The sequence below is a fragment of the Ambystoma mexicanum genome, chromosome 11 (genome assembly GCF_040938575.1).
Source record: "Ambystoma mexicanum isolate Mex_15411 chromosome 11, UKY_AmexF1_1, whole genome shotgun sequence".
In the NCBI taxonomy this organism is placed as follows: Eukaryota; Metazoa; Chordata; class Amphibia; order Caudata; family Ambystomatidae; genus Ambystoma; species Ambystoma mexicanum.
Window position 1 is genome coordinate 1,472,833,393 of NC_090934.1, and position 13,236 is coordinate 1,472,846,628.

General features: G+C 45.9%; 1 protein-coding gene across 1 annotated transcript in view; it reads left to right on the forward strand.

The window, feature by feature from the left end:
• The window catches only part of PDIA3 (protein disulfide isomerase family A member 3), a 66,767-nt gene that overhangs the window by 23,791 nt on the left and 29,740 nt on the right, over positions 1-13,236 (forward strand). Inside the window, exons 5-7 of the mRNA XM_069625174.1 lie at positions 985-1,105; positions 2,324-2,443; positions 2,562-2,687. Of these exons, the coding sequence (XP_069481275.1) occupies positions 985-1,105; positions 2,324-2,443; positions 2,562-2,687 (367 nt within the window). The remainder of the gene's footprint in view (positions 1-984; positions 1,106-2,323; positions 2,444-2,561; positions 2,688-13,236) is intronic.

Sequence of the window (13,236 nt, forward strand, 5' to 3'; positions counted from 1 at the left end):
CCACCCTGACGCCCACCATTCCCTTAATCTTTGACCCGCAGGCTGACTCTGCTGCACAACCGCATTGCGACTTGTTGCTGCCACTCTGACACCTGAGCCCCAGAGCATCACAAAGTGCCCAGAGTTTCATGGCGACAGCCTGTTTCTACTGTGTTAAACCCCAAAAGCAAGAACTAGGGTACTTAAAGAGGCCCTGGTCAACACTTTGCGTCCATGGTGACTTTTATGGCCCCACCCCCAATCCTCCTTTTAACAGCAATCTTGAACATTGACTTTGTGTCAATTTAGTACCTGAACAGCTCCACTCGTCTTCAGAGTGACCTTCTACAGCCAGCTCCATTGCCTGCATTTCTTTACTGGATGGGTATTTGCTGGTGTTTTTAGTTGATTGCATTTTTATTGTTCAAAATGTAGAGCCTTGATTGGCCATTAGTCTTTGGAATGAAGTTGTTTGAATTGGGACTTAATCGACTCGGGCATCTGAAGATCTAGCCTGTTATCCCAAGGCGTGGTGGAGGGCTGCCGCTCTGGCTGGGCCTCTTTCACCTTATGATTTTCTGGGGCAGAGCAGAGGGTTTAGCCACCGCTTTTTTGTACTCCTAAGAGCCACAGCTTAAAAATCAATTTTAATTGACTGTCCTCAGTCTGCTACAAATCCATAATGCATATCCTCTAGTGAGGTCCTCATAGAACATGATACATTACACACCTATTTAGCGCATTTGGGGGGGTGAAACGAATAAAGTGCTTCAGTTGACATCTCATCTCTGCAGTTATTCACCCCACTTTTGTGTTTTTATTTTTTTTTTGTCCAGATTTCGAAAATGTTTGTTTCGCATCTTTACCTGTTCACTTTTCCCAGCTTCAGATGTTTGGGTAAAAGACTATGAATAGTGGTGACGCGTGACTCCTCACAAGATGTGCTAGAGTGTTTAGAATTTGCACTATTGACCATTGAGCTGCTCTTCTCCCTTCCCTCCTCAGGCTTCTTTAAAGAATTGTATGGTACAGAGCATTCAGAGTTCCTGAAAGTAGCAAACTCTCTGCGGGAAAACTACCGCTTTGCTCATTCAGATGAGGATGTGCTTGTAGAGAAATATGGCAAGTAAGTGATGTGGTTAAGTGGCCTCGTGGGATGGGAGTGGTCATCTGCACTAGTTGGCCATGTGAGTTTCCCCATGCGTTACCTGGCCTGAATAAAGTTTGCCTTTCTAATGAGACCTGCCAAGTGGCGGTTGCTTTCACCCACATCTGCTGTGCTGATAACCAGCTGCCACTGAGCTTGAATCTATCTCTTGGTCATCCATGTTCACACATGCTGTAATCTTCATGCGGGGAGGGGGGGGGGGTGTCATGTGATGCACCATCCTGGGGTCTGCTGAATTCCGCTTTGCATGAACTAGGTAAACTTTCTACTGTAAGTCAAATTGCCCGAATCCTGCTTATATCCTCTCATAATGGCTTCTAGGTAGTTTTCCCAAGAAGTTTTCACCCCTCCCCCAAACCCTTCCTGCCTGCGGTTGTGCGTTTCATATTGCAATATTCTAGTGTTGGGTAACAGGACTGCGGGTTGTCTTTGATATGATATGGCATTTATAACGCGCCTATACACAAGTGTTTCAAGGCGCGATTTGCTTGAACAAACATTAAAACAATTGAAGGCCTATTTTTTTGGAGACAGGATTGTGGGGCGAATAGAATGTAAATCTTCCTCTGATACCCACAGATGACCATGGCCATGCAAACCTAAGCAATGTTGTAAAAGTGTTTTCTTTTTTTCCGGTTATAAATGCATAAACGGGGATTTACAGGTTGGGTAACATCTTGGTCATTGAGTTAAGTGGTGACTGGCACCATGTGCCAGCTACAAAGTTTGATTTAAATCATGAGCACTTACTTTGCTGAGTAAGAATGACTTTGTGCCCAGGCTCTAATATGCTGCAACTTTTGTCTTGAAGATTGCTAAGCATAGAAACTGCATTTCTAGGAAACTGCAAGCCATGGTAGTGTCCAAGCCCACATTCTCTGTTTCAAACTCTGAATGCAAGCTCTGTAGCCCTTCTTCCATGCCTTGCTTCTGGCCACGTCTGGTGTAGTTTAACATCCCTTTGTATGGTGCGGGAATTACAACTATATTGTGTGCAACTGAACTGGTTTTACTGGTTTCCACTTTGTGGAACATCTATTGACTGCATTTAGTCGTGTGTATCCCACATTCTGAAACGAGGTGTTGCTCACTGGTAACCTTGTTGTGTTCCTTTGCTAGTTTCATGTTTCCTTAGTTTGCAATGTGAGTAATTATCGTTTTTCTTTTCTTCCTCAGGGCAGCTATAGTCTTATTTCGCCCTCAACATCTAGCTAATAAGTTTGAGGATAGCACTGTCTCCTACTCGGAAGACAAAATAAGCAGCAATAAGATCAAGAAATTCCTGCAGGATAACATGTGAGTTTGGCCATCATTCTGCGTTTGGCATGTTGCTAAAGACTGTGTCCTTGCGCTCCAGTATTGACTCTCTTGCACCGCGCAGCTTTTAATTGCCATTAACCTCTTTCTTGAACAGCTTTGGTATCTGCCCTCATATGACGGAAGATAATAAGGAACTGATCCAAGGGAAGGACCTGCTGGTTGCCTATTACGATGTGGACTATGAGAAGAATGCCAAGGGGTCCAACTACTGGCGGAACAGGTATTCAGCCCTCCCCACCTCCTCCTAGTCTTACTATTTGAGCTGGGGATGTCGAGTTGCAATGCAGTGCACTGCTGTTTGATATCTGCAGTTAGCAGTTGTACAGGAGGGCAGAGCGACCTCCGACGGGCCCATGGGATCAGAGCTCGCCCTCGAGTACTTTAAGAGATAGCTGCCCCTTGAGGTGGATGGGGTGCGGGATTCCCTTACTCCAACACCAGTCAATAAGGACAACTCAAATGGTTTGGCAAAGAGAAGTCTGTTTAATGACAAGTACAAAAAACGGAGAAACATTAGGAAACCCTCAGTGATGCAATCGCCTGTCTCGCTTCAACTTCCAAAATCTTCATTCAAACAGCAATTCTTATAGGCAAAATTCGTCATCATTGACATGTAACCCTCAAAAGTTTGTCATGCAATTCTATTGGTTAAAAAAAAAGTATAGGTGCTATTTGTATATGGTAACAGTGTGAGGATTGGCTGCTTCTTATCGGGTGGGCGTTTACGCCCCTCCCTCTACATCATTCGTGTCAGGCGTCACTGAAAGTACAACGTCTAATTGCTTCTAGCTATAGGACCCTAGATTACTTGTCCTATTGTGATTGGGTGGGTTACACCCCTAGGGATAAATCTCCACTTTAATTATCAGCATGCAGAATTACCCAGATGCGGCATGCCCCAAGATTCACCCTGCCTCCTTCCCATCAATCAGTACTTTAGGGCTATGTGTCAATTAGTTGGCTGTGGATGGCCTTGAAACTGTAGTTTCTTATCAGAAGCTGTGACATCCTCTGGTTTTGGGTGACATCAGATGTTGGTACCTCTTCACTCTTGGCTGGTCACGTGTCAGTACACCGTGAATCTGCTTCATTTTCCCTCTATTTGTGTATTTGATTCTCCCTTTGGCCTTGCTACCTGCCTGGGCCGCCTTAGCTCTACCTTCACTGGCTGGCTGCTATGCTCTGAAGTTTCGATTCTTCGAAGTTGCCGCTCTTCTCACTTCCTTAGGTTGACCTCCAGGCATGAGCTGTTTCAAGTTTCGATTCCGCTCTTTGGCTTTGTGCTGGTATATGAATCCTGGCCTGTTTGACCCCTACCATCCTGGGCTTAATTCTGCATTCGTGTAGAGTGGACTGTACTACAATGTGCTTCATTGAGGTGTGTATGTATTTATATAGTTGGCGCTTGCCATGCTCTATTCTACTACGCGTAGCCATGTCTGGGACCTCCTCTACACAGTTTAAGGACGATGTATGAATGTTGTAACAGCAGAAATAAACTAGTAATTCCTAGGTCCTTGCAGAGCATCTAAGCTGTTGCAGATCCCCTCTGAATGGGGAGTGTTGGTGTCCTACAGTGGCCCTAAAAGCAGAGTTATTTCAAATGGCCCTTCTTGCATTTGATGATGCAACTTCCTTCATAGAGTTCTGTAGTCGATGGGCTTTTTGTAAAAACCCTCATGCTTCTTCGTACCTGCTGAAGCGTACATTACATCCACTGCGATAGAAGATTGGGAGGTCTGAAGAGGGGTTCTTGTGTGATTCATGTGGGGAGTATGTAGTGATAAACAGTACCCGCACCTCCCTGGGATCCAGCCCTTTGTGCAAAGTAAATCACTCCTAATTACCTTCCCACACAAATAAGGTTTAAGAAGCACGATGAACTCAGTCTGGAAAAAAGCCAATCACACAGAATATGATGCTTGCATTTATTATCTACAATGACTAATGAAAACTAAGCAGCAATTTATAATAATGTGGAAATAGAGAGTGCAAGCTATATGATGCCAATTATCAATCACAGATGAATATGCAATTATTTGGTCTTACGCTCCTAATGAAATGTAGATGAAGATACGATCTGATCACATCCAGGACCCTCGCCGCTATCTGGTGCCCGGCACTCCTCAGCAGAGGAGGGGAGGACTGGCCAAGCCCCCACAGTCCTACACCAGAGCAGGGATGTGATGTTAGGAGCCTCGGCCCTGATAGCGCACAGCTGGTCGTCCAGGCACTGTCCTTGATACGCACGTCTTTCCAACAGTCCAGGATGAGTCCCCCCTCCCTGGTCCAAGTATAGTTCTCTTATTAGGAGCTGCACGTCAATCATCATGACGTGTCAGCTCTTCGAGAAGCTTCTAGGCTCTTCCCTCCTGGCAGTAAACATGTTTTTTGCTTGGAAAGTTACAAGACTGGAAACAGCCAGTCTTGGCTCCCAGGCTTCGGGCACTGTTTCTTTGCATTCTTGTCTTATCAGTGCACCTGACTTGCAGAGCGAAGACGGGCAAAGCAATGCCTGGCTCCCACGAACTGCATGGAGCCTCTTGCTAAAGCACGATGTTTTATGTCTTCAAAAAAGGCCTTTGCAATTAACCCCTTGCAAGCATGCAGGCTCACCCAGTTTGAGAGTCCTGGTTGATGTCAGCATTTTCCTCCACGCTTCGAATAGGCTCTAATACACACAAGATAGCTCAGTGGGTTAGTGCAAATGCAGGTTACTGCAAGCGCCTAGCAGCTTATCACTACATTCCACCCCTTTCGAAGTGAGGCCTGAAAATGCTGACTCAGTTCCATGATCTGGAAGCATGCACAGTGTGCTGTAGGCCAATTAAGCGTTTCTCTAGCGCAGACATTCTAGTATAAAGGAAAGACATTCTGCGCAAGAGTCCAATGAAGACGATAAGTATGAATATTAGGGAAATCAGCAACCACAGCAATGGGTGCAGTATTATATTAAGCAGTTTAGTGGAGGAGGGAGACCATCCAGTGAATATATCCCACCAGTGGTGAGTAGTAACAGATTGCAGATGGTCAGCAGTTTTGATTAATTGGTTTCTGTCTATTATTAGCTTGTACTCTGCAGAAATAACTGAGGTAGCTAGCGTCTGGAAATCTTTCCAAGCAGTTTGAGCAAATTGTCTAATAGCTTGAAGCCGGGCAGTAATCACTCCATAGGATAGAGTCCAGTTAAGCAAATGCGTGAGCTCAGCATGCAGAGTAGTGTGAGACCACTGGGTTAGAGAATATAGGGTATGAGTAACAATGTCTAGGATAGTCACAACTTGATCTACACAAAATACTTGAGGATTCCCTAATAACCTATAATTGTTAATAAGCAAGGAATGATTAGTAACTACGCAAGCTGTATGCTGATCTATCTGAAAGATGTCAGTCCCATTTATGTGGTATTGCATCCAGGTGCACTCCCCTGCTACGGGATGTATACATGGGTCCGGAACCCTCCCAGTTAGGGGACACACCCACCCCTGATCCCAGGGCATGCAGGTGTGACTGTGGATGGTGTAGTTTTGGCTGTCTAACCATTCCCCTCGTATTTGCGGAACCCACCAGGAACCATTGATTTTCATAGGCAGTACTATAAAAGGGCACCATATTTCTAGAGCATAAGCGGTCCTACTCACTTGCATTAACGCATGGCAGGTGTTATTCATGCAATCAAAAGCAAGCGGCTTAATCCATATGTCTGCTGGTAACTGTAGCTCTGTGTGCCAGTGGGTTGAAGATAGTCGCCCCCATTCGGAGCGGAAAGCTAACACCTGCTGATTTAGCAAAGTTTGCCATAAAATACACCGTGTGTCTTTAGCAGTTTTGTTGACCTGTCCTATGGCAGAGAAAATGTCTTCATAGCTGAAATTCTGCCACTTCCAATGGTTGCCAATACTTGTAGCAGTGTTGCGCAGGGTAGGACTTATCAATGGGCCCCACTGAGCCAGAAGTTTTATAGCGCCGCTGGCATCAGAACCCATAGTGGCTAACTTGTTGCGCACAGTTTCTATGTCAAAAGCATTTAAAGCCCCCGTTCCCACTCCCGCTGCACCCGCAATCAAGGAATCTAAACCCCTAGCTACGCGCAATTTGGTGATGGGCCATAGAAATTGACTCCATTTATAGCAGCTTGGTAGTACTAAGGAGACATTGCCCCGTGACAAGTCTATGTCTAAGTGTACCTCTGAAATAATGGAAGCGTGCATCACATGTCTGCAATTTAAATGTTGTCTTACTATTGGAAAATCTAGCAGTTTTACCAACTCCTCTTTGTGAGATTTGAAAAACACCATCCTCCAAGTGGGATGCCTACCAAGTACAATATTGGTTTTTGATACAAACACCATACTACCATCTGGTATAGGCTGTTTCAACGTACAATTATATGAAGAACATGTGGCTAAGTTATAGTCCAGAAAATCTTGGCGAGTACACTCGTTGCAGTTCTTGGGACAAAAGAAACATGAAACATCAAACAAATTATTTGATCCATTCACTGAAACTTTTGGACCTAAAATCTCGTAGGCGCCAGTCATATGAGTTAGTGATAAAAGGTGTCCAACAATGTGCCAATCTAGAACTCTTGCAGTTCCATGTGGATACTCATTTGTAACACTTTTCTCACAGGTTACGGTGCGGTTGTAGTTATCACGCAGGACTGGAGCATCAGGTGTAGTGCATGCGATTCTCAGAGTCCATGTAGTGTCTTGCAATAACCCACTCTTTACAGAGAAAGCGTTGGTTTGGCAGGCCAGGAGCACCCACAGCAAGGCAAGTCCCATCCCCTTCATACTGCTCTACGTTCGTGGTGTGAGCCTAGTAGCGGGAATATAAACAGGCACATCAGAATTATGCAAAAGTACAACATAAGTACTTCCAACACCTTGACTTAACACTTCCCCAGCCTCAGGCTTTTTGTTAGTATGGTGCACCCACACCTTTTTTCCTGTGCTACCGAAGCCTCCTTCCCCCCTCAATGTAGTGTCTGGAGATTGCTTGCTTTCTACTACTAGGGGGACAACTGCTTGTTCACAAATCAATTGTGCAATTCGGTCATATTTGGTTAATGGTACTGCAGATGCACCAGCATTATGTAAAAGTACCGAAACAGTCCCTCTATAATCAGGATCAATCACACCTCCTAATATGTCAATGCCTTGTTTTGCCAGGCTGGATCGTGCAGCAATGCGTCCATAAGTGCCAGCCGGCAATTTGATGCCAATACCCAGCGAGATGGATTTGGTTTGCCCCGCCGGTATAACACCATCTTCACAGGTAGATAGATCAAGTCCAATGCTGCCTGCAGTGGCTTGTACAGGCAGCTTAGCTTCTTTGTCAGTTTTCCACACAACAAGAGTCTTTGTAGATTCCACTTTCTCACTTGTCAGTCTCACAAAGGGTGTCTGGCGATTTCCCAGTGGACGATTGTTCAGTTCAAACAGTGCATGTGCCAGATGTTTGGACCACCCCTTGAGAGTGTGAGTCTTAGTCAGCTTCTTTATTTGTTGCTTGAGCAGCCCATTGCTACGTTCCACCAGAGCAGAGGATTCTGGGTATCGGCTGATGTGCAGTGTCCACTTTATGCCTTGCTCTAGTGCCCAGTCTTGCACATTGTGTCCAGCAAAATGGCTGCCTTGGTCTGATTGGATTTCATCCGGGATGCCATAGTGTCTGATGAGGTATTCCATGCCTTGCAAGGTAGCCCTTTGATCTGCATGGGCGGCTGGATAAGCTAATAACAGTCCAGAGTATGTGTCTACCATGGTCAACACATAATGCTTTCCATTCTCGGGCGGTAAAGGGCCAATGTAGTCAACTTGCCATACGCTAGCAGCTCTTTCACCTCTTCTCAAAGGGCCTTGTGGCTTCCTCTCCAGAGGGTAGTGCTTCACTTCACTGCACACGGAACATTGGGAGGCAGCTTGTCTGGCTTGATCCATGGTAATGGGCAATTGTCTCTTTTTTGCCCATTGATAAGTTCCTGTTTGCCCTAGATGCCCTGAGGTTTGGTGTGCCCAATCCGCCATCCCTTGCAGCACCTCAGCTTCTTGCGGTGTTGTCACTGGGCGAATCTTTGCCATTTGATCCACTTCATTGTTGAACAGGGCAGCCAGTGAGGTGTCAGGGGGCATGTGTGCATCGACATGCCCAATGCAGATTTTGCACCTCTCACCTTTGCACCACATCTCTTCCCAGATGTCTGGCCCTCCCCAGATCGGCGTGTTCTTGATTTGCCAACCATCTCTTCTCCATGCCGGTGCCCAATGTGTCAGGCCTTGATATGTGGCCCAACTGTCTGTGTATATGTATGCAGTCTCTGTTTCCTTCACCTGTTCAATCACGGAGGCCACTGCTTGCAGTTCAGCATACTGACTTGATCCTCCCACACCTTCCCTCATTAGCAGTGTTTCTCGATGGGGCTGGAATGCGACAGCTTGCCAGTGTCTTTGCCCTTTATCATACTTTGCCGTGCCGTCCGTGAACCATGCAGACTTTTGTTCTTCTTCTGTCAATGTATCATAGGCTGGTGCGACTTTGAAGGGAGATTCTGGCAACGCCACATGGGTGTTTGGTTCAGGCATCGCATCCAGATCTACTGCCTCCAGCATTTGTTCTTGCAGTCTGGAAACCCCTGTGCGGCCAGCTTTCGCACGTTGCTGTAAATACCATTTCCATTTGACATGAGTGGCGTCTTGTGCTCTGCCACTTTTCCCATTTGCAGCAGTGTCACGCACCCAGCCCATGATTGGAATTTCTGTGCAAATTGTCACTGGTTGCTCGCCTGTGATTCTTTCAGTTTCAACTAGAGCCCAGTACACTGCAGCAACTTGTTTCTCAAGAGGAGTGTATCTTGTCATAGGATCTGTGAGTTTCCTTGACCAGAACCCCTGTGGCATTCTTTTATGTCCTTGCTTTTGCCACAAGCTCCACACAGCCACGTCATTGTAGACAAGAATTTCCAATTCAAAAGGATCAGTTTTTGTCAGGGGCCCCAGCGTGATGTAATTTTGCAATGCATCTTTAGCCTGTTGGAAGGAAGTCTGTTGCTCTAGGCCCCATGTAAAGTCATGTTTCTTTCTGGTGACTTTGTAAATGGGTTTCAGTATCAGGCTTAAATGAGGTATGTGATTTCTCCAAAACCCCATTAACCCAATGAATCTTTGTGCCTCTTTTTTATCTGCTGGTGGAGCCATCTGCTGAACCATATCAATTACCGGGTCGGGAATTTTCTTAACTGACCCAGACCAGATTGCACCTAGAAATTTCACCTCTTGAGCAGGCCCCTGTACCTTTTTGGGATTTATGGCCCACCCCCGATTTTGCATGTGTGTGATCAACTTTTCAGCAGCATTTTCTACATGTTCTTTCTCAACACTAGTCAGCATGATGTCATCAATGTAATGAGCAATAAATACATTATCCAATTGCACCATCTTTAAGTCTCTGGCAATCAATCCATGACACAGAGTGGGACTATGCACATACCCCTGGGGCAATTTAGTAAAGGTAAATTGTCTGTCTCCCCAAGTGATAGCAAATTGGTCTTGTGATTCAGTGTCAATATCAATGGAGAAAAATGCATTGGCCAGGTCAAGGACCACATGCCATTCACCCACTTCTCTCGTAAGGTTTTCAATCAGGGTAATGATGTCTGGCACCGCCGTAGCTAAGGGCGGCACCTTCTTGTTCAAAATGCGGTAATCAATTGTCAGACGCCATGCCCCATCCGGGCGGCGGACAGGCCAGATCGGCGAGTTGAATGGACTGACTGCCGGCCTCATTATGCCAGCTTTCACCAATGACTCAATAGTTTCACCAATCTCTTTATGTCCTCCTGGCAACCGGTACTGTTTCACACACACTGGGTCAGCAGGAGGAGGTAAATGCAAGGGGGACCATTTGGCATGCCCAACCACAACAGGGTTAACAACTCTCACATGGATTTTCCGATTGCCAAAAACAAATTCGCCTAAATCTGTAGTCACACTTTTGCCCAACAACACATCCATGCCAAGGATGTACTCTGGTATATCTGCAATCAAAACATTTGCTGTGAAAGGCAATCCCTCACCAATTGACATTTTTACATTAAAGGCTTTTGCAACAGTTTCTGCTCCCCCATAACCATTGACCAAAACTCTGGGACCAGACAATTTACTGGGATTGCCATTCAGAATGGTTACCTCAGCTCCTGTGTCTAATAGAGCCAAAACATGTTTTACTTTCTCATCCAAGTACAAGGTAAGTGGCACAAAAGGGCGTCTGTCTCTGGGGCTAGTTCTCTTTATTAACCGTACCTCAAAGACAGAGCCAGCCCTTCAATCAAAAATGGGGTCTGGGACCTCCCACTTGTTCTTTGCCAAATCAGGGTAACCCTTTGCTCGCACTTTGGGCTTTAACACCTCCTCTTCAGAGGGTGCAGAGGGCTTAGTTTTTTCCCGTCCCTGTCTTTTAATTTTTTTCCATTTCTCAAGCAGCTCAGATGTGGGTTTACCATCTATCTCATCTCTTGGAATTCCTGCCTTTAGCAGGTCCACCCACATTTGTTTGCGTGTGATCTCAACAGTATCAGCTTTCTCTTTATACTTTACATTTTTACCACGCTTTTTTTCTGAATCATTGTTTGCAGCCACTAGACGTGCTGCTTTGCGTACATCCAGCCCTTCTAGTTGCCCTAACAGAAGTGCCACTTCACCAATGGCTTTGCCCTGCGCTGGACCCAGCAATGAAAGCAATGCGCCCTTCATGTGACTCGGTGCATTTCTTAACAAACGTGCGCGCATGCCAGCTGTAAACAACTCCATGTCAGGCCCTGCAAAATTTGCACTGTACAGTGCACACTGCAAACCCATCTCTCTAAGCTGGTTTGTTGCTTCAGTTAGTGACTGCCAACAGCCCCAACTCTCTTCCATATCCATTGGACTCCCATACAGATTCATTAGGGCAGTCTGAAGCCAATTAAACAAGGAATGAGAACCTTGCTGTCCGAGCGCACCGCGCACTATCTGTCCCAACATCACATTAGTAGTGAGTGAACCCATCTTTAACAGTTCCTCTGGGGTTAAGAAGATACTATCGGCACCCGTGTCCCAGATGCGAAGGAACCAAGTCAAAAGTGCTTCACCTAGCTTCTGTCTAAATAACTTAGCAATCTCTAAAAGCTCTGTCTGTGTATAATCACGGACAATCCTTGTATTTTGAATATTTGCACCGCCAGCTTGGCCCTTTGATTTGTTAGTGATTAATGGCCGTGCTGGATAAACACATTTCTCTGGAACACATTCCAGCTCTTCTCCATCAGACCAATTTAATTCAGCAAGTCTAATCTCAACAGACTCATTCCAGTCATGTGCTTGCTCAGTTTCACTATCACTGACTTCACCCGACCATAAATTTGGGTCCCAGTTATCTTTCCTAATTAGCGCGCGAATCCTTATCTTTGATGGATTGCCCCGCTGCTGTCTGCGCTTGTGCGTGGCTACACGCACAGCTAAAGAGGCACACCTGTCCTCCATCTGATCAGCCCGTTTAACGGACGATTCAAGGGTCTCTCTCATAATAATTTGTTGCTCTTGGAGCAGGGATATCTCGTCTGTTAATTTACTAATTTTAGCATCTTTAAGCAATTCATTCTCATGCACCTTTCTGAGCGCCTGCAGGAATAACCAGCCTATATTTCCTGCTGCCTTGAGCTCCTTTCTGCATTTCTCAAGCGGTAAACTCTCCAAGCACTTACTAATTACCGCCGGGGAAACATCATTTTCAAGCATGTCCCATGCCATCGGTGCCGAGTACCGATGCAAAATATCTGCCACACCCGACCAAGCATTTGATGCCGGCCATCCTGGAATGTGACAGAGTGCACTATCTTCCCCATTGCATTCATCTTTTGTATTTCTTTTCCAGAAGGGCATCGTGCTCGAAACCCAAACTCACAGCGCCAAATGTAGTGATAAACAGTACCCGCACCTCCCTGGGATCCAGCCCTTTGTGCAAAGTAAATCACTCCTAATTACCTTCCCACACAAATAAGGTTTAAGAAGCACGATGAACTCAGTCTGGAAAAAAGCCAATCACACAGAATATGATGCTTGCATTTATTATCTACAATGACTAATGAAAACTAAGCAGCAATTTATAATAATGTGGAAATAGAGAGTGCAAGCTATATGATGCCAATTATCAATCACAGATGAATATGCAATTATTTGGTCTTACGCTCCTAATGAAATGTAGATGAAGATACGATCTGATCACATCCAGGACCCTCGCCGCTATCTGGTGCCCGGCACTCCTCAGCAGAGGAGGGGAGGACTGGCCAAGCCCCCACAGTCCTACACCAGAGCAGGGATGTGATGTTAGGAGCCTCGGCCCTGATAGCGCACAGCTGGTCGTCCAGGCACTGTCCTTGATACGCACGTCTTTCCAACAGTCCAGGATGAGTCCCCCCTCCCTGGTCCAAGTATAGTTCTCTTATTAGGAGCTGCACGTCAATCATCATGACGTGTCAGCTCTTCGAGAAGCTTCTAGGCTCTTCCCTCCTGGCAGTAAACATGTTTTTTGCTTGGAAAGTTACAAGACTGGAAACAGCCAGTCTTGGCTCCCAGGCTTCGGGCACTGTTTCTTTGCATTCTTGTCTTATCAGTGCACCTGACTTGCAGAGCGAAGACGGGCAAAGCAATGCCTGGCTCCCACGAACTGCATGGAGCCTCTTGCTAAAGCACGATGTTTTATGTCTTCAAAAAAGGCCTTTGCAATTAACC